Source organism: Gekko japonicus, unplaced genomic scaffold (assembly GCF_001447785.1).
Source record: "Gekko japonicus isolate JY-2015 unplaced genomic scaffold, Gekko_japonicus_V1.1 scaffold1297, whole genome shotgun sequence".
Classification (NCBI taxonomy): domain Eukaryota; kingdom Metazoa; phylum Chordata; class Lepidosauria; order Squamata; family Gekkonidae; genus Gekko; species Gekko japonicus.
The window spans coordinates 307,332-329,269 of NW_015169815.1; the positions used below are offsets into that span (position 1 = coordinate 307,332).

General features: G+C 41.9%; 1 protein-coding gene across 1 annotated transcript in view; it reads left to right on the top strand.

The window, feature by feature from the left end:
* The window catches only part of CECR2 (cat eye syndrome chromosome region, candidate 2), an 87,549-nt gene that overhangs the window by 18,645 nt on the left and 46,966 nt on the right, over positions 1–21,938 (top strand). Inside the window, exons 3-7 of the mRNA XM_015417167.1 lie at positions 15,761–15,944; positions 18,057–18,190; positions 19,264–19,368; positions 20,256–20,302; positions 21,550–21,722. Of these exons, the coding sequence (XP_015272653.1) occupies positions 15,761–15,944; positions 18,057–18,190; positions 19,264–19,368; positions 20,256–20,302; positions 21,550–21,722 (643 nt within the window). The remainder of the gene's footprint in view (positions 1–15,760; positions 15,945–18,056; positions 18,191–19,263; positions 19,369–20,255; positions 20,303–21,549; positions 21,723–21,938) is intronic.

Genomic DNA, 21,938 nt, shown 5'->3' on the forward strand with positions numbered 1-21,938 from the left:
GGAACGGGGTTTTATTCCTGATACTTCACAGTCCCGAAGTGGGATGGAGGCGTTCGACCCATACTAGATCTCAGAGAACTGAATTGTTTTGTGACCTACCACCGCTTCCGCATGGTGTCCCTACAACAGATCATGCCACTTCTTTCTCAACCTGGTCTATCCCATGCATAATCTTATAAACCTCGATCATGTCACCTCTCAGCCATCGTTTCTCCAAGCTAAAGAGCCGCAAGCGTTTTAACCTTTCTTCATAGGGAAAGTGTTCCAACCCTTTTATCATTCTAGTTGCCCTTTTCTGCACTTTTTCCAATGCTATAATATCCTTTTTGAGGTGTGGTGACCAGAACTGTACACAGTACTCCAAATGAGGTCACACCATCGATTTATAGAGGGGCATTATGATACTGGCTGATTTGTTTTCATTTCCCTTCCTAATAATCCCCAGCATAACGTTGGCATTTTTTATTGCAGTTGCACACTGTCTTGACATTTTCAGTGAGTTATCTACGACGACTCCCAAGATCTCTCTCTTGGTCAGTCTCTGCAAGTTTGGATCCCATCAATGTGTATTTATATTTAGGATTTTTGGCTCCAATGTGCATCACTTTGCACTTGGCCACATTGAACCCCATTTGCCACGTTGACGCCCACTCACCCATCCTCAACAGATCCCTTTGGAGTGCCTCACAATCCTCCCTGGTTCTCACCACCCTGAACAACTTCATGTCATCTGCAAATTTAGCCACTTCACTGTTTACTCCCGACTCCAAATCATTAATAAACAAGTTAAAAAGCATCGGACCAAGTACTGATCCTTGTGGTACCCCACTGCTTACCACCCTCCACTGAGAAAATTTCCCATTTATACTCACTCTCTGTTTCCTATTAATTAGCCAGTTTTTGATTACAAGAGGACTTTTCCTTTTATCCCGTGACTATTGAGCTTACTTAGGAGCCTTTGATGAGGAACTTTATCAAAAGCTTTCTGGAAGTCAAGGTAAACAACATCTGTTGGGTCCCCCTTGCCCACATGTTTGTTCACCCCTCAAAAAACACTAACAGGTTAGTGAGACAAGATCTTCCCTTACAGAACCCATGCTGAGTCTGCCTCAATAGTTTTTTGTTCATCGATGTGCCTACTAATTCTTTCCTTAATAACAGTTTCTACCAACTTACTCGACATCACACTAACTGGCCTGTAATTTCCCGGTTCTCCTCTGGAACCCTTTTAAAGATGGGAGTGACATTAGCTACCTTCCAGTCCTCAGGAATGGTGGCAGATTTTAATGAAAGATTACAGATTTTTGTCCATAAGTTTACATTTGAGTTCTTTCAGAACTCTTGGTTGTATGCCATCCGGGTTTTTAAGTTGTCCACCAGTCGTAGGACCTCCTCTCTTATCGATTCCAGTCTCTATCAATCTGGCAGCCAATTCTGAAGACACCATGTTGGGCCAACAGAGGGATAACATACTTCTCTCCAGCCCCTTTAATCTCTCTCCAGAATTTTTCTCCCCCATTAGACAAGACCATGAGGGAAGAAATTGAACACTTCTGTCACCAGGGAAGCCTTAGAGCAAGCAGAGCCGTATCCTGTCCTCCCTCTTCTCCTTCCCCTTCAAGGCATCAGGGTTCAGGAGGAGTCCCATCCGTTAGTGGAGGTTCTACCTGGCCAACTAAAGCAGCACAGAAAAAAATCAGCTAACAGGAAAAGAGGGAGAGACAGAACACAATGGGGGACCAGTCCTTCAGATAGTGACTTGGATGACAGGGAAGAGGGGGAGTTCCTCTCTAATGCATAGGAGGATGATATTGAGGTCTCTGAACACTCTGTTAGGTTTCTAAAGTCAGATGACTATCAATACTTATTATCTAAGATGTTAGCAGTATTAGATCTATAAAAGATCCCGATGGGAGACGATCAACCTCCTACAAGGCCAGATATCAAGTGCAGACCAAGGTGGAATAAAGAATTCTTCTCTGGATCCAGTGCAGCTGAGAAAGTTTTCCCATTTCCCAAATTCTTTGAGAAACAATTAAAAGCAGAGTGGGTTAAACCAATAGCTAACAGACAGTTTCCAGGATTTATTTAAAAATTATACACTTTACCATCGTATGCCAATGAGTTTTTACAGATTCCACTGGTTGATGCTCCAGTTACTGCACTTCAGTCCTCTGTCTTATTGTCGGAAGATGACCAAGGTTCCATTAGGGATAGCCTGGACAGGAGGGCTGACTTTGGAGTAAGAAAGGCATACAAGGCTACGGCTCCTATAGTGTCCAAGGAAGCCATAGTTTTGACCAGGAAAGTCCTTCAGCTGTTCCCAAACAACAATTGCAGACTTAATGATGGAGTCAACAGACTTCTTAAGGTCTCCTTCCTTCACAGTGGATGCAATGCTGTACACCTTAATTTTTTCCTCTAGTGCCATGCGATGCTCCCTCTAAGCTGTGGAGTCCTGTGAGCAAAAATTCTCCTTTCTGAGCTACTGGCATTAAAGTAGTGAGTGAGCAATTGGGCTGGTGCATAAATCAGTTTGCTCTGGAGCCCATCCTTCCTGAGCTAAGAAAAAAATGTGTGAGCCGGGGGCTACAAAACTGTGAGCTAGCTCACACTAACTCAGCTTAGAGGGAACACTGGTGCCATGGTTTAAGCAGTGGCAGCCAGATGGACACTATAGCTGTGCACATGGGGGGCCAATTGCCATTCCAAGGCCATAGTAATGGCTTACCCATTCCAGGGGGACAGGCTGTTTAGGGATGCACTTGACAGGATCTTGGTGTAGACCAGGGATAATAAAAAGTGCTCCCCAGAACACTGAGACATAATGACAGAAGGCCCTTTGGAGATTTTTCCTTTCATGCCCAACATACGCTACCCAGATGCAAACAAGAGGCAAGAAGGTCCAACTTCAGAAGGGGAACCTTTAACCCTAGAATCAACAAGCAGTCAAACAACAGGACAGACAGGTCTGACTGAGGTGGGAAATTCTCCAAGGTGTGACTTGCTATCCACTCCAGTGGTAGAATGTCTTCTTCACATCTGGGATGTCTGAGTCAACTCCCAAGGTAACAGTTGTGCAATAGAAATAGTCACCAACGAGTACACCATAGAGTTCACCAAATACCCACTGGAGTGATTCCTAATTCCCCCCCACAGGAACCCTCACAAACGGCTCAGAACCAACAAGGCAGTCCAACATCTTCTCAGTATTCAGGCCATCAAGTTTGTTCCACACTGGGAAAGGGGGCATGGAGCATTTTCTTTACAGTTCCAAAAAAGAATGGGGATTGGAGAGCAATTCTTGATCTGAAATACTTCAACAAATTCATGAACTTGAGGCACTTCAGAATTTAGACTCTTTGATTGATCTCCGAATCTTTGCAGCTGGAAGAGTACCTCACCTCCATAGACCTGATGAAGACTTACTTGCACACACCAGTCTTTTAAGTCCACCAGAAGTTCCTCTGATTCTGTGTAGGAAGAAACCATCTACAGTTCAGAGCTTTACCACTCGGACTATGAACAGCCCATAATGCTTTCTCCAAGATCCTGATCAATCCAGTCGTAAAGCTGGATTCACCCTTAGTTGGACAACCTACTAATCAGGTCCAGTTCCTTGCTCAAGTCAAGGGAGGACACAGAGAAAATCATTCAGAGCTTACAATCTCGTGTATTCCTTGTAAACCCTTAGAAGAGCTCCTTGGAAACTACACAGAGGCTGAAGCACTTAGGTGTAATCATAGAGCCACGTCCAACTGTCATTTCCTAACAGACAAGAAGAGATATGGCTGTGTCAGTAATCAGGAGCAGATCCACTTCACTGATGAGACCAAGATCATGGGTTCATTAATCTCAAGCATAGATGTGATACAATGGGGCAGATTCCACACCAGACATCTGCAACAGCTTTTAAGACCTTTTCAGACCAAAGTTATGAGAAAAGAAGACCTATCAGTTCGGGTTCCATCCTGGGTGAAATCCAGCTTTGTCTGGTGGACAAAAATGCCTAACCTGCTTCACGGCAAGAGGTACCAGATTCCAGAAGTGAAACAGATATTCACAGACTCCATCCTGTCTGGATAGGGAACGACGTTGGATGAGGGACCAGTACAAGTTCGATGGAGCAAAGAAGCAACACTACCCATCAACCTTTTGCAGCTTTGAGCCATCTTCCTAGCTCTTTTCCACTTTGGACCAAGGATAGCTCATTCCCATGTTCTGGTAAGAACAGACAACACCACAGCCAAAACATATCTCAACAAACCGGGGTGGGGGGTGGGGATGTCAGGTACTTCAGTAACTCAGCATTAACAGCAGGTCCTTAAACAGGTTCAGCTTTATTGATCAGAGCAAGGATGAAGTCATTTTAGACTCTTTGAGTCAGGAATGAGGCATAAAATGGCAATAGTAATTATAGTGGATTTAGACAACACCCCCTGACACTTAGGAGCCAATAAGCAATTAATGTGGAGCACAGGGAACTGGTTAATGGTTCAGAGGTGAGCAGGAGGCAACAGAGGCTTTGCGATGAAGCGATGCACGCTCAAGGCCAATGGCTAGATAAGAGGCAGAAGCAAGAAGCAGCTGCAGAGCACTACACATTCCAGAGGGGGGGGAACACCATGGTGGGGTTACCTGACAGGGGATCAAGATCCTCAGCACTCCAGAGGGATGTGGCCAAGATTCTAGTACGGGCAGAGAAAAACCTGGTATATTATGAACTTGTTCAGCAATATTGTGATTGTTCTTTCAATCAAGGCAGAACATATAAAGAGAACCGCAAACATCCAAGCAGATTGGCTCAGCAGGCAGGCTATCCAACAGGCAGAATGGTCTCTCAGGAAAGACTTGTTCAGCCTAATCACGAACCCCTTTGGTTGTCCACTGGTGGATCGTTTCACATCCCAAATGAACTATCAGATAGGACAGTTCTTTTGCCAGTTCTTTGATCCCCAGACTGAAGCAACGGACGCCCTGGCATCATGTTGGCCGAGGGGTCTGTTGTATGCCGTTCCTCCGATTTCAATCATGCCAAAGCTGATCAGGAAGATCAAGGAGCAACAGGAAGAGGTCACCTTAGTGGCACCCTTCTGGCCTCACCGACCATGTTGACCAATCCACATCTGGAGTGGCTCTGCATGACCACTTGGAAATTTAGATGGCCAACTTTCTTCACATAGGCTACAGTATGGAAGTCACAGATACCCTTCTGGCCTCCAGAAGGCAATTGTCCAACAGGATCTATAATACTTCATGGAAGGCTTTCATCTGATGGTGCAGGAGGAAGGGAGTTGATCCTTTAAGCCCTCAAGTCAAGTCATTCCTAGCCTTCTTGCAGAAAGATCTCACCAGAAGCTTGAAGACCACCACACTCAAATGCCAGGTCATAGCACTATCCACAGTGTTACCTCAGGTTAAAGGTTGCAGTTTGTCAAAGCATCCACATCTACATTGTTTCCTCAAGAGTTCACCCTTGAAGGATCCTCCACAATACATAGGTTTCCAACCTGGAAACTACATGTGGTGCTTTTGTCCCTCACAAAAAAGCTCTTTGAGCCAGTCAGGGAGGTTTCTCTTAAGTGGTTGAAGATGAAAACTCTCTTTCTCATAGCCATCACTTCCGCAAGGAGAGCATCAGAGTTGGGAGCACTTTCCACCAAACCCGAGCTCTGCCTTACATCCTTTTGTCCAAATCCCAGACATCCATGGGAAAAGACATGGCATATGCTAGAAGTCAGGAGGGCTTTGAAGACGTTCATATGCAGAACAGTGCACATCAGGAAAACAGATGCCCTGTTCATGTCTACATCTCCATCAAACATGGGAAACAAAATGTCTAAGTCAGCCATCAGCAGATGTGCATCAAAGGTATACAAACTTCACAAACTAGGGGTCTCATCTGGAATTACAGCCCACTCAGTGAGGAGCGCTGCCACCAAAGCAGCCTTTGCTAAACATGCCACAGTGGAACAGGTCTGCAAGGCAGCGATGTGGTCATCCATTGGTACATTTATAAGACATTATAAGATAAACACCTACAACTCAGCAAATGCTGCCTTAGGCAGGAGAGTGCTTCAACATATATTAGACACTGAAGATAATGACCCACCCCAGATACTTCTCTGGGAGGTCCCACCAAGATATCCTCTGCCTCAGAGGGAGAACGAATCATTGGATACTTACCATAAAGGGCCCCTCTCCTCTGAGGAAAGGAGGACATCTTGTCCCTCCTGAAGTCATTGTCAATCAAGACATCAGCAGGATCTCTTCCTGTCCTAACTGTTCTATACTTAACTGTTTCCTTCTTATTCCAAGTTCCTGTTCTGTGTTCTACTTTTAGAGGAAAGAGTAACTTAACTGCTTTTGAATTCACCAGAACTGAGAGGGTGGGTGATTCCCACAGCAGAGACAAGAAGAAGAAAAAAATTCATTCCTGCCTCCCTGAATGGATGGTTGGAATCACCCACCAAGATGTCCTCCTTTCCTCAGAGGAGAAGGACCCTTCATGGTCTGTTCTCGGCCTTGGCCATTTTTCAAAGTGCTATTTCTAGAGATCCCATCATCAAAGTCTCCCTCACACCAAAGTGTGTATTCCAACCATCAGGCCAGACAGGTGTATCTTAACATCTGGGATTTTATTTATTTGCTTCATTTATCATTCACCTTTTTCGTTGGGGCTCAAGGCAATTTACAGAATTATAAAAACAAATGTAATAAAGACCATTAATGCAGCAGGAGGGGAGAGAAAAAAGAGAACTGCTTAAAACCTTCCAGACAGCTTAAGCTACAAACCTGTTCCCAGCATAAGTGCCCTGCTACCCTGTTGCACATTTCTGTTTTGCCACATTCCCATTCCCATTGTAAAAATGTCCTTCTGAATAACTGTTTTGAATCTCCTGCAAAATGACAGAAGTGGAAGAGGCTTCCTATCCTGGTCAGGTAGGTTGTTCCACAAGATGGCAGCCGCAACAGAGAATGCCAATGTACTGTTTTCATTACCTATTTACATGGTGACAGGTTCAGAAGCCTTTGCTCAGAGGCGCAGGGTATATCGGGGAGGTCATCCTTTAGATATTTAGGGCCAGCATTGTAGATAATAGATAGCACCTTGAATTGAACCTTGGAATTAATTAGTAATTAATGTAAATATCCTTGGTTTGTATAGTGCTTAGGAGAACTGTGATTGGCTACAAACTTAGAAGATGTCCTAAATGTCCATGTAAGGCATGTGGCAGGGGATCTTTTTTCGTTCTCATTGAGTTTGGCACGAGCATTTAAACTTACACCAGCATTTTTGGTGATGTAACATGGCACTACAGGGTGGGAAATAAGCTGTGGTAGTTTAGAGTATAGACTGAATTTTGTTCTTTTCCTGGTGCTGCCCATTTCTGGCCCCTAAACTGGCACAGCTATCTGAAGTTCCAGGTTTACATCAGCATAGTAGCATTGGTAGGATGGTAAGCCAGCATGTCTGAGTTATGCCAGCATGGGCTTAAATGGTGCCCTAAGTAGTTCACAGACTGGCTTTAGGATTGTGCTATAAATGCTTGGTCCAGATTGAAAATGCCCAATCCTAGAGAGAGTGAGCTACAAAGTGCTAAGTATGTGTAGCTTTGTTTTTGCCTCCCAAAAAGTAGGAAGCAAGGAGCTGAAAATCAAATGTGTACATTTTAGAATCAAAAACATGCTTATTATTTGGAGTCAAGCAATCTTCATATAGTTACAGTACTGGTAATCTACAATGCTGATGTAACTTTGAAAACATGTATTTATGTAGATTTTTTAATCCCACTTTTTTCCGCATTGGAACCCAAAATGGCTTTGACTACACAATATGTCAAATAAATTGTGGATAAAATTAATAACTGGAATTGCCATTATCTTATCATTTTCTTTCTGGTAAACTTTTACTTTTAAAATTGTCATTACTTATATTCTGTGTCTGTACATTAATTTGAGCATCTTTGGTGAAGAGAGTAGGATAAAAATCATTAAAATAGTCTAGAAGGGATAAGAATCTAGGTACTACATGCAGAGAAACAACGTAAATATAGATAGAAAATGGCCCTTCTGAGCAATAGGTCTACTATGCCTTTCAAAAAACAGATTTTGGTCCAGGAACACTCTTGTGACATAATATCATCTATATGGGTGTAGCTACAGCTGCATGTTCATTCATGGCATCCCTTTGCCTAATACAGGCCCAAGTTATCCTTGGCTGACTGACAACCACAGGAATTCTGTTCACCTACCAAGGACTTGACACCACTCTGAAAAAATGCCGGTACAAGCTAAAGTTACAATATTAATTCCTTCTGTTTCTATAATTATATATTTATTTTCTTGTATCTGTGTTCTTCTGTCATGGAATTCGTGTTAGTTTACATAGGATTTATAGGTCTCCTATCAAAGTGTAGAAAGTACCCAACAAGCCATGTTCACCCTGATCTACTTAGCTTCATCAAGGTAGTTACATCTTGCACCCTCCAACTATATCCTGTCTAATTTGAATATACTTCCACACCCTTAGAATATCCACATTTTTATTCTGAACTCAGTATAGTATTCTGTGTATACCACATTTTAGGTAGAGTCTTATCTCCGTTTCGCTCAGTCTTGTCTGTTTCACCTAACTCTCATTATAATGTTAGCCAAGAAGAGTCCTCCAAAGCTAATTGCTTTAACACTGTACCTCATACTTCTGTAGCACACCTAAGTATTTGCTTTTAATTATCATAATGTAAATATAGTGCAGGGTAGTGTGAGAGATAATAATATGTGCTGTGGAGAAGCAAGTTAATGCAGCTGGAAAAAAATGCATTTTTCCAGTTTTGTTTCGCCTGGAAGATGACCCCCTTGACTCCGCTGATTGGGCCATGTGGAGCCATGCTATGTTAACCTCAAGGCTTAACCTCATGAGCTGTACATGGGCCTGTCCTTAAAGACAACTCCAAAAATTCTGGTACAGAACACTGCAGCCCAGTTACTATGAGGTGCTAGGCAGAACATGCATGTTATACCCATTCTGCAGTTGCCTCATTGGTTACTGATCAGTAACCAGGTTTGGTTCAAGGTTCTGTTTATCACCTTCAAAGCCCTTAATGGCCTTGAACCCATATGCCTGCAGGACCATGTCTCCTGCTTTGCTCCACCATAACAGCTTCCTCATCTGAGCAAAGTCTTCTGAAGTCCCAGTGAGAAAGGCAGGCTGGAAATGAAGTAAATTAATAAATAATATGGAGGAATAACATGACATTCAGGGAACACAACTACTGTGGTATAAAATGAAACTTAATATGTCTACTATCTAGCATTTATATATCCTCACATTATTATTTTTATTTATTTATTTATCACACTTGTACCCCGCCCTCCCCGCAAGTGGGCTCAGAAAACATTATTATGTATTCATCCTTGACTAGCAAAAGCTTAGATTTCCCTTGTAGGTACATTCCAGGAGTTGTTGCTCTACTCCTGGCTACTCCTTTTGAATAAATTGAACACTAGTCTGGACAACAATCTACAATGTTGTGGTTTTTGGAGTAAAGCTGGTGTGGCAGTTGGTGTTCACCTTGTTCTAAATGGAATGTCATGCCCCCAAAGTTGCAGCTATACAGCTAGCTTGGATATGGATATTCCTAGATACCTCTTTATCACTGGATAAACAGATGACTGTGGTAGCCAAGAATGCTTTTTATCAGCTTAGACTATTTCTCAAGCTGCACCCGTTCCCTGAGAAAGCCACAGTTGGGGCAGAACTTCAAAGCAAGAATAATATATTTACTGATTAGTATTAAAATACTTATACCCCAACCATCCCCCTGGCTCCAGATAACTTATCTGATAGTCACTGTAATGAGCACATCCACATCCATGCTGTATACCAGCTGCATTGGATGTAAATATGATTTTGAGTTCAATTCAAAGAGCTGGTCTTGTCCTTTAAAGCGAAAGTACCCGACAAGCCATGTTCATCCATATCAACATGCTGGAGCACTGATATCTATAGATAATATGTTCCCGCAGAAACCAATTTTATCTGAAAAGAGGTTGGTTGGGACCCATATTTTTACCATATATTCCCAAAATGTGAAGCTTCACAGCACCATCCCTTTAGGACTTTCAGAGTAAGTTAAAGACATTTCTGTTCCAGAAAGATTGAGCTGAACTGATTGTGAGATGGTTTAATTGTTTTAGTGTTCTTGATGTTTTTATTGGCAAATACCGTAAATTATTTATTTTTAAAAGATATTACTGTACATTTTTTGGTTTTGCTATTTAGCAGCCTGAAAGATGGCACACAAACCAAGAAGTAAACAAATAAATGATGTGAGCTGGGGCATAATGACATCAGGATGAATAAATAATACAAGATGCTACAGAGGGGGAGGGGTAGCCTATTATTTTTTATTCTGCTATAAGAAGGAGATGTATGGGTTATAGAAGAGCATGTATTTCTTGAGGAAAATGTTTCATTTGAAGTTCTGGAGTCAGAGGAAGACTGCTCAAAACTTTGATTTTATGCAAACGTTTAGCCCTGTTTTGTTTCTTTCAAAAGCACTATATAATATTCTTCTGAGAGACATTATAACACTAGTTGTTGTTTTCACAAGCCAAAGGAGTAGAACACATTCAAAACTGTATAAAGTAGCATTTTATTAAATACTATAAAGTATAGTGGGCTATAGTGATAGGTAGTCCCATACAGCTGCCTGTATCTTCAGACAGCCATTTTTCTACCACATTTCTATAAACATGTGCCTTTTTGTTTGGGAAGGCAACAGAGTTATGCTTGTTTGGGGAAAATGGCTTACCACATAGGGAAAAATAAAGCTAAAGTTGTAAAGGGTAGCTGGTCATTCTGTCAAACATCTGGTTCCCATTTCAGGTTCTCATTATAGCCTGAATCAAAGCGACAACCATGCAGTAGTAGTCTACACAAATTGACAAGAGGACCTGGAGTGCTCTACTAAGAACAGAGGCTCACAGCAGCTTTCGTAGGGCAGAAGGGCGGAAGCTTCTGGTTTTAGCCACATGTGTAAAAGTCAGACTCAAATACTCAAGATGATTGGTTGAGTCAACAGACCCTTTTCCCTTGAGGAAAGGGGAATTAAATGCTCAAATCCTTGCCATCTTCCGGAAATGGGAAATTTCATGGCTCAATCTGTATGTTTTGAACTGCAGCAAAACATGGAAATGAGAGGGAAATCACTGAGATTATTAATGTATTTTTCAACCATATCAACAAACACATGCTTTTTCTGTCTTGCTGTAATAAGCATACAGATGAGAGAGAGAGATATTTTATTTTATTGGTGGCAGCTAATCTCTGGCTCTGATCAACTGGAGTCCCAGAATGCTGAAGACTCCCACTGTACCCTTTTCTGAAGTCATGTTCTCTAGGGTTATTTAATCAACTACAGGTAGACACAGTGTCACAAACATATTTCCTGCTCTGCTGTATATACACTTAATAGGGAACTGTGATTACCCCTGTCTCCCAAGCATGTGGTTCTTAATCACAAAAAAAATGTAAACATCTTTTTACAGGTGCACCTTAAAATGCAGCATGTGAAGCTTAAGTTACAAATTTTTCTCCTTCAATTAACTTGACTTATAAAATTCTTGTATTCAAGACCCTTGAAAGCCTTCCTGCTATGAAAATTGGTTTCTTCCATCACTCCTTGGGTTTGAGGAAAGAATGGGCCAATTCATACATTACAAACCTCATGAGGATTTTGGACCCTGAAATGGCCTGTGGAGCCACTTTTTGCCTCTTTGGGGAAACTTACGTGTAAACATTGCTTGTAGCTCTCCTCAGTGAGTCAAACAGTGACTCCCTGGGGTTGTTTCAAGCTAGGAAAATTGCTGGAAAGAGAAGGCTAAAGCCTCCTCTCCATGTCCGCTGTGGTTCTGATTCAAATTGGGCCCCATGCATGCCTGAGAATCATGGAACTCCACGCCTGATCAAGAATCTTCATGGGACTTCATAAGGTGTGAATCAGCCTTTAAATATGGTCTTTTCTTCCACTTTCAGTTAAAACTCTAGCAAGATAGCTTGTCTTTTTACATGAAGTTAGGTATGCCTAAATTTTAAGAAGGTATTTCTAATGCGCTGTCGTTAAGCTATGTTGTCTTTGGTTTGACGTTGGTAATAGGAAGTACTCAATAGTTCGTTTTTAAATTTGATAGTCTTTACTTCTAATAACAAAGGGTGCAATTTATACATCAATTTAGATTTTTTTTTCCCCTTCAGGGTCTGCAAAGCAAGCATTTGTGCCAAGATTTTACAACATGTAAATACGTTTAAATGCAATTAATTGGTTTCAAAAGCCAGACGTTTAATTAAAAGAATTTTTGCAGCATTTGACAGGCCAGATATTAGCCAGATACAAACTAGCACTTTACAACTCAATGGACTAATCTGTTAAGAATTTAGGTAAAGAAACACTGTTTTGCCTGAAGTAATTAATTTAAAATATTTTATGGCCAGTTATTAGTTATGACAAAAATGGAGGCTGAAGAAATGTCTTTTAATTAGATTTTTATTATGATAATTAACTGTATGCTGATGACAATTTTTACTGGTCAACTGTTTTAGAGAGGGGTGTGTCATTAATCATTAACTCATTGGAAGTTTGAGGAAATCCGGACCTGGAGTCTCTTAATTAGATTGTTGATGTCAGCAGTTTTAAGGGATGATAAATCATTGGATGTGTAACAGTCGTAAAAGAAATGGCTGGCTTGTCCCTGTTTTGGGGGAAGATGGGAGTTCTTTTTGTTTGAAATGTGACACTGCTAGCCTACAGGTAGAGAAGCAGATGACTCTGAAGTTACATTGACATTAATATTGCTAGTCAACATTGTAAATATGGAACTTAGAGGAACTGTAGAGTTTTAGAGATGGGTGGAACATTCAGTCCTCTCACATCTGTTTTTTCCCCCATTCTCTGATGGCCATCTGACAGCAATGCTGATTCTGTGAACTTAGGCAGATCATGAGAAGGAGGGCGGGAAGGGTTGCATCAGTGCTTAGTTCTCGTGGCCCTTTCTTACAAAGTGGCTGATTGCCATTTTGGGGTCAGGCAGCAGTTTTTCTCCAGGACAGTTTGGACAGTAATCCTGGAGGTTTTTTGCCCTCTTCTGGGCGTGGAGCGGGGGTCACTGGGAGTGTGGAGGGGGAGGTAGTTGTGAATTTCCTGCATTGTGCAGGGGATTGGACTAGATGACCCTGTAAGTCCCTTCCAGCTCTATGATTCTAAGAGGCACAAGAGCCAAGCTAATAAAAAGCACAGCAATCTTATCAATAAGTGAAACCATTCTGTGCTCCGTGAAGGAAAATTCAACGCTGGTTTTGTGTAGAACAGGGGTGTTGAATTCATTTGTTACAAGGGCCGGATCTGACATAAATGGGACTTTGTGGGGCCAGGCCGTGTGTGTCATAAAATGTAATGCCAGGTAAGTAAGTAAAGGTTCCCTTGCTCGAAAGCCAGTCGAATCCGACTCTAGGGTTGTGGTGCTCATCTCCGTTTCAAAGCCGAAGAGCCAGCGCTGTCCGAAGACATTTCTGTGGTCATGTGGCCGGCATGACTAAACACCAAGGCTCACGGAACACTGTTACCTTCCCAGTGAAGTTGTACCTATTTATCTACTTGCAATTTCTTGCTTTCGAACTGCTAGGTTGGCAGGAGCTGGAACTAGAGACGGGAGCTCACTCCGTCATGCGGCACACTCGGGTCTCGGACTGCTAAACTACCGACCTTCCACAGCCTGCAGTTCAGCGTCTTAACCACTTGAGACACTTTATAAAAGATAAAAACACAATTAAAGATATTTTTTTACTTAAAATACAAATATGCTTAAAACTCTAGTGATACTTTGTTTATTTAACAGTCTTTGATAACCGGCACCTCCCAAACCTCCCCTCCCAAAAGATGCCTGCCTAAGCTGAAAAGGTGGGGGAATAGTGAGGTTTGGCAATGCAATTTTGAAAATAAAACATCAAGAAAAAGCAGAAGGATAACAGCAGAAACTTAAAAATATAAAATGCTCTGAGCCTAGGAACAAGCTTCTCCCCTTCCCCCCAGGTCTACTCAGAGAGAGTGACAGTGGCTCTCCAGTGTAATGTCCCCCTTTGGCTGTGGAGTACTCACTCAGGCACCTGTTCTCAGGTCCATTCAGCAGAGACAAGCTGGCTCAAAACATCAGCCCTGTATTTGCAAGGAAACAACTCCAGCAAGCAACAACTTCAACTATACAAACACTGGAAAGTGAAACTTCTTGAGCTCCACTCCACTGAAATACATTGCAGCACAAAGCTGCAAAGAAAATGTGGAATGGATTTCCCATTAGGGTTTCTGGGCCCAGATAGACTACTCTGGGACTGGAATAATAGCCACCAGAGTGAAATGACAGTCCCTAGGAGTAGCAGAAGCATTCTGGGATTGGAATGAGGGCCCCCAGAGTGGAATTCCATTCCCAGAATGCTGCTGCTACTCCCAGGGGCTGTCATTCCACTCTGCGCCCTGTAATTCCAGTCCCAGAACACAGATTCTGTTGCTAGGGGCCGTCATTCCAATCCCAGAGCACTATTTCTATTGTTGGAAACAATCCCAGAGTACTCTGTCTGCATGCAGAGACCTTAATGGGAAAATCCATTCCATATTTTCTTTGTAACTTTGCAAGCCCAGAAGAGCTTCCTGTCGAAGCAGGCAAAGACAAGATGGAGGGAGGGGGAGGCAGGAGGGGGAATAAAAGAGCCACGGGCCTGATTAAAGCCATGGGCGGGCTGCTTCTGGCCCATGGGCCTTAAGTTTGACACCCCTGAGTTAGGCCATGACATATACATCTGCTGAACCCTTGCTGTATGCATGCATAAATAACTCCTAGCACTGTATCACCAAACCAATCATATTCAATATAAGCAGAACAATGCAATAAATAAATAAATACCACCACAGTGAGAGACTTCTTAAGTAACCACTGAAGTACTAAAATGTATGTAGTACTCTACATAAATGTATTGAGTTTAATTTTTGACACTCATGCTTGTTTGACAAAGGAGGGTAAAGAATAGAAACACTTCCTTCTGAGTGCAAACGTAAATAAAAAGAAAAGAAGAGATTGGATTTATACTCAGAGTCTCAGAGCGGCTTACAATCTCCTTCCTTTCCCCTCCCCACAACAGACACCCTGTGAGGTAGGCGGGGCTGAGAGAGCTCTTTCCAGAATTGTCCTTGAGAGAAACAGCTCTGACAGGACTATGGCTTGCCCATCCAGCCGCTGCACGTGGAGGAGTGTAACCTGGTTCTCCCAGTTTAGAGTCCGCACACTTAACCACTACACCAAAATAGTTATCTATTTATTTATGTAGGCTACTAGGCCTACCTACTTTTAATAGCTTCTAATAAATTGATAATTTTAGTTCATTACCCTTTGTCCACCTTGGAATTTTCTTATTCATGAATAAGTAATAATCTTTCTGAATGACAAGCTCTGACCATTCTTTTATGGGAATAATCCTGAAAGGATGAAAATACTACATCAGAAGACATCTTAACTCTTTCTTTTTTTCCTTTGTCTAAAAGAAGCAGAGCGTGTTGCTGACTCTATGCAAAGAATATGGTCAGCTTTTAAATGTTTGCCTGTCCAAAAGGTTTTTGTATTAGGGGGATTTAAAAAAAAAACATTTCATAGAATGTCTTTGGTTATTTGCTTCAGTTTGTGCAGTGCCTTATATGGGTCTTCTCTTTGTTAGATCTCAGACATTTCATGGCTACCTTGAGGATATCATCAACTACCGCTGGGAGCTGGAGGAAGGAAAGCCTAACCCCTTACGAGAATCTACGTTCCAGGAGTTGCCATTGCGTACCCGTGTGGAAATCCTTCACCGCCTTTGTGATTACCGACTTGATGCTGATGATGTCTTTGACCTGCTCAAGGTGTGTGTGAAGGAGAGTATGGAAAGGGGATGGGAACATATTCTTTACCAAGAAGGAATTACATTATATGTACAACTACTTTAAGGAAGTATCACCTGCAGGACAACTTTCAGTTCTATACCTTTCCAGCTTGGAGAACTGGAGGTAATTGGGTATACAAACCATCCTGAACAGAGCATGCTGCTGTGTATTGCCTCTGTTGCTTTGATTTTTTTTAAATTGTACCCACAGAGATATTCTTACTGATTCATCCCTACAATAAGGTGTGTGTGTGTGTGTTGAAGTTGTTTTCTGTTAAAGAAGAGTCTTTGGGGGTTTATGGAGATGTTAAATGACTGTCTTGGTTTTAATAGGTTAATCAGTCTGCTGGGAAGTGAAGTTGCCCAGGCTAGACAAGGTCTTTTTTGTCCCCTTGGTTCTACTTGGTTGCCAGTCAGAATATCAACACTTTGGAAACTCTCTTACCTTACTGTGTACCTAGTTACCTGTGTTGGTGTTGTCTGTTAGTGTTCATTTTCACACAGTTCAGCAGTGTGTTAAAGGCAGGTACACACAACGAATGCTTTGGATGGTAGCAACACTTGGTTTAGTTTTTAGGAGGCTTGTTACCCTCCTTTCCTTGGTAGCTGGGCATTGATATGCACGTGTGGGGATGGAAACCCTTTACTGCACATCAGTGGTTTCTGATTATCACAATAGCTGTGATGGGGGATGAATTAAAAAGGGCATAACTTACTTTTTGCCATCATTCCCAACATCACTGTGGAACACAGTTAAAAATTACTGTCACCTGAAAAACAAATCATTATTTTAAACATCTGCGTAAGGAAGGCATGGCCTTTTAGGGCAGTAAATGCCTGTCCTTGTGACAGTTTCCATTTAATGTTTCCTTTTCACTGTTGAGTCTCGTTCTAAGTGGCCCCTATTAAGGCAGTATCCACTTATAAATTCACAGTAACAGCTGCAATAACACCGAGAATGTCTTCTATAGCCTCTTCCCATACGTCGTGGTAAGCATTACCACAATGTCACAACAACATAGAAATGTGGACCAATGGAGAAGCAATAATGCCTCAGCATATAGCTTGCCATTACAAATAAATGGTGACTTCTGTCAATCAGTGTTCATGCAACAGGTAGTAGACTGAAAACTTTCAGAATCACCTCCCTTGGGTAATCCATTGGAAAACAGCATATTATAATTGATGTCTCTGTCAATTTTAAAGTGAGCATTTATCATGAAGAATCAGGAGATTCTTCATGAACAGTTCTCTCTCTCTCATACACACACACACACACCAGACTAAATGGATGACCAGTTTAACTACCATTTTCCATATGTGATACCTCTATGGGAATGATTCACAGAACAGTCCAGTGCAGGCAACCATTATATCAGAAGAGGCCCTTTCATAACTGCTTGCAAGGTGATGTTAAGCAATTTCAGGTTCCTTTTTACTGTGGCAGGAGAAGATGCACCTGCCTATAGCTTGCTTTGAAGCCAAGCAGAACTTTAGAATTTTGACACTAGAGAAGGGAAAGCCCAGCTGCTGCTTTGGTGTTAAAGACACAAGAGTCCACTTTGACCAAGCTTTACTGAGTCTTTTTCATGAATATATTTATAGCACACGAATCTGTAAATTGATTGACTTAGCTGGTCACATTTTGACAGCAGAGGTCTGGATACCTTAGCAACTCCAGATTTTGTAATCAGTTTTACATTCCTGGGTGAAGGAACAGGGACAATGATACTGAGAAGCAGGAAGAAAGCTGGGCTGACAGAATGGGGATGTATTAGTTGAGTCATGTGTGCAAAACTGTTCTAAGACTGCTTCATGCATATAGTGCTATTTGTCAATCTCTGTCATGAGAATTAAGAAGTAAAATATCAGAAGAAAGAGAACGTGAACCCAAGAGCTGGCATTCAACGGAGAAAAGGAATTTCATTATCTTTTTTTCACATTAATGCTTGCACGGGACCGTGCCTGAGAATAATTATATGCTGCTTCTAGCATTAGAGGGGTATTAGGAAGCAAGTGTTGGTGTGGTTTGTTATGACATGATTGTTGCTTGTCAATGATTTTTTTCCCTTATGTGTACTTCCAAACACAGGGTTTGGATGCAGATAGCCTCCGGGTGGAACCATTGGGTGAGGATAGCAATGGTGCCCTCTACTGGTATTTCTATGGCACTCGAATGTACAAAGAGGAACCAGCCAAACCAAATGGAGAGCTGGCTTCAGAAAGGTAAGGGGTAAGGAGAACAAATTTGGGGGAGACATAGTGGTTTTAAAGACTACTAGTTCTTGCAAAGGCTACAGACTTAGCACTGTTCACTAACTTCCTGATCACTACTACTGTTATTTATTTATTAATACCTGTCACTTGCAGTTTTTATGCTGGTTGCCCTCAGAATAGCTCTTAATACCTGTCACTTGCAGTTTTTATGCCCTCAGAATAGCCCTGTGAGTTAGGCGACTGTTATTCCTTTGTGCAGCTGAGGCACAGAAGCTGAGAGAATGGCACAGTCCTGGATGAGCAATGAAATCCAGAGTAGGTACAGTTTGTTGTCATCTGCAAAGGCCTGATGCCTTTTTTGTTGTCATCTGCAAAGGCCTGATGCCCTGGCAAGTAACTACAGGTGGCCTCCCTTGAAAATAAGAGACGCCAATGTTGGATCAGGCCAAAGGCCCATCCAGTCCAACACTCTGTGTCACACAGTGGCCAGAAATACCAGGTGCCATCAGGAGGTCCAGCAGTGGGGGCAGGACATTAGAAGCCCTCCCACTGTTGATCCCCCCCAAGCACCAAGAAGACAGAGCATCACTTGCCCCAGAGCCCCTATCTATACCTTGTGGCTAATAGCCACTGATGGACCTCTGCTCCATATGCTTATCTAATTCCCTTTTGAAGCCGTCCATGCTTGTAGCCGCCACCACTTCCTGTGGCAGTGAATTCCAAGTGTTAATCACTCTTTGGGTGAAGAACTTCCTTTTATCCGTTCTAAACCGGCCACTCAGCAATTTCATTAAGTGCCCACCTTGCCTGCGGTGACAGAATTCTTAAGACCCTCAAAAGGCCATGCGTTGGACTTTTGTTATCCTACACGAGAAACATTGTGAACTGGTTCCACCTCTGCTAGGGTGGCCTTGGAACAGCCATTTCTCTTTCCTTTATCCTCTTCGGAGCTAATCTCGCTTGGCTTGCAGCAGCTGTTCCAGTACTTCTTTGCTGTCACGGCTCTTTCTTTACCCTTCTGCTCTTGCCGACTGCTGCTGCTGTGCTCTGTAGCTATTCTGTAACTCTTCAATATCTTTCAGGGGAAGTGGGACACAGGCAAGCACTCCAAGCATTCCTGGGAAAGTAGTGAAAAGACGAGGACGACCCCCAAAACGGAAAAAATTGCTGGAGGAGAATCTCTTGAGGTAAAACAAAGGCACATGCTTTGAATATTCATCTAAGAGATCTTGGTGTCCAAATGCAAACCTTTATTACTTTATTTTGGTACTTAATACCTTGAGTGTACATAGCACTTTTGTGAACTAAAAGAGAAGTAAGGTAGGGAAAACGTAGTGGTAAAAGAGATGAATGTGTGCATGAAGGGCATTCTGAATCCAAACAAAAGAAGTCTAATTAAAATCTGATAATTTCTCCCTTACCTGTGGTGTCTCAAACTGTATGTGTTTAGCTAAAGTATGGTTAGCTCTGTTTAATACCTGGTTGTAATAGCTCCCTAGGTCTGCAGTAAGCGGTATAATAAAACAGGCCACCAATAACCAAATTTTCAGGGCACTCTGACCTTTCCAAATGCCACCAGTGCTAAGAGGATAGATGGCACCAGAGTTTTATCAATTGCCTGCCTCCATAGCAGTAAACCAGGGAAGTTATAACTCTTCCCCATATACTAGTAAGATTACCACCATGGTATACAACGATCAGAAGTATTGATTTTTTAAAATCATCTCCTTTAGGAGTTAATATGACAGGTGGTCTAACCCTAGTGGCAGTTGTTTATGTAAGTAGTAAAGGAAATGGTCCCATTAGTGGTATTTAAATGCCATTGATCATATAAATGGTTTTTCATGTAGCAACGAATTTACAACTATTTTATCAACTAGTTTTTGATCATGTATAGAATTGTGTTAGGCTTTTAGAAAAGGGAATATAGACTATCCTCAGGTTGCCTTACAATGTTAAAATTGCATTAGATTATACTGTGCTGTTTGAGCATCTGTGTCAGTTGGCACTAGGTGTATTTCAGTATTTAAATTTGCTTCAAGTAATGGATTAACAATTTCTTTTTTGCTTGTAGAGAGAAGGCAGAAGAAAATGCACTTGTGCATGAGGCACAGATGAGAAATGGTAAGGAATGGACAAGAGTTATGTTTAAGAATGTTGCTCTTAAGGGAGGTCTCCTGCTTGTCCCTTCTTTCTTTTACCTGTTTTATTCTGCACAAATAAGAAGCAGGAACAGATTTGGTGTTTAGTTGTTACAGCACGGGAGACCTTTGACTCTCTAATGTCATGATGTTGACATTCTTTCTGTCATGGGGTAGAATAGCACACAAAGAATCCTCCCTGGCATACATGGGCTCTCCGTCATAGCAGGAGGGAAGCAAGTCTTTATCCTCTTTGCTAGTTCATCCTCTTTGGCAGTACAGCTTTTGAGCTTATTGGAGGCACCGTGTCTTCTTTCCTCATCTCTTCCATCCTGTCTAGCTATTGAGCTGAGCCCCACCTTCCCAAAAAAGCCCTAAGGGCACTGGACTGAATTTTCCCCTGTAAGTATCAGCTGAGAAGCCTGGGCAACCCCCCCCCCCCCAAAAAGATTTTTCAAAGGCTATGTTGCATCAGCATTCAGATATGGAAGCATGATTGGAAGAGACACCCAGTTTGCAGGAAATCAGATATTTCCCATATTCTCACTAATGCAATAGTTTTTATGATGATGCCATGTCCATATGGGTAAGTGACACCCAGTCTCTGACTGATCCTATAGCTGAATTCTTCTACATATAAATATTATGTGACACTGCCTGGTGTATTTGGTAGACGGGAAATTGTTTATATGACAGCACACGTTTTTAGAAAGTTATGGTTTGTCTTTTTAAAATGACAAGAAAATTTAGAAAGCACAGAGCAGCTGTCGGGAAAAGACTGGCTTTGGTAAGCCAGTTGGGATTTCAGTATGACACTGTGCTGACCAATTGCTCTATCCATGGTTTTAATTTCACAGCATTGAAGTTTTCACTAGCATCTAAAACCAGTGATGTATAGAGTTTTAGAGTGTTGTAGTAGAACCATGAATAGATCTTCCATGAAGTCTTCCCTCAGCCATGAAGCCCACTGAGTGACTGTGGGTAAAAATCCAGAAAATGTAGGTGGTTCAAATGCCTGAAGTGGAAATATGGACTATACTGTGAGTCTGCAACATATGAAGTTGTTGTAAAGTGCTAACCAAATAAAATAGTCAGAAATATAGAACAACATTACTATACAGTAGTGTGCAAAAATGAGAGCTCTGAAAGCTCAAGAAATGTGATGCCTGTAAGGAACAATGTGTTTTTCCAAGGTCAAGGATACCCCTGACATGGTTTGTTTTATGGATGGTTCTCAAGGACCAGGTCATGGAACATGGTGGTTGCTGTGTCAGACAGAAGAGGAGTGGAAGCAGGTCACAGAGAGCTTCCGAGAGAGAACGTCTTTGAGAGAGCGACAGCTCTACAAGCTCCTCAGTGAAGACTTTCTGCCAGAAATCTGCAACATGATTGCACAAAAGGTAAGGCTGAATATTTGATTCAGCTGAGGCACCTTCAAGTATTGTGGCAGGCATACTTATTGGAAGTATGAAGAAAAAGACTCCAGGACTGAGATTCTGTGTTTGGATCATTCAAAATATATTGTTAGAATAGAGTAATGAAATTGTCTTAAATGAATTTGTAAAATTTGAGTGCCAGGGCAAGAGAGGAAATTGATATACTGAAAAGTATGAATT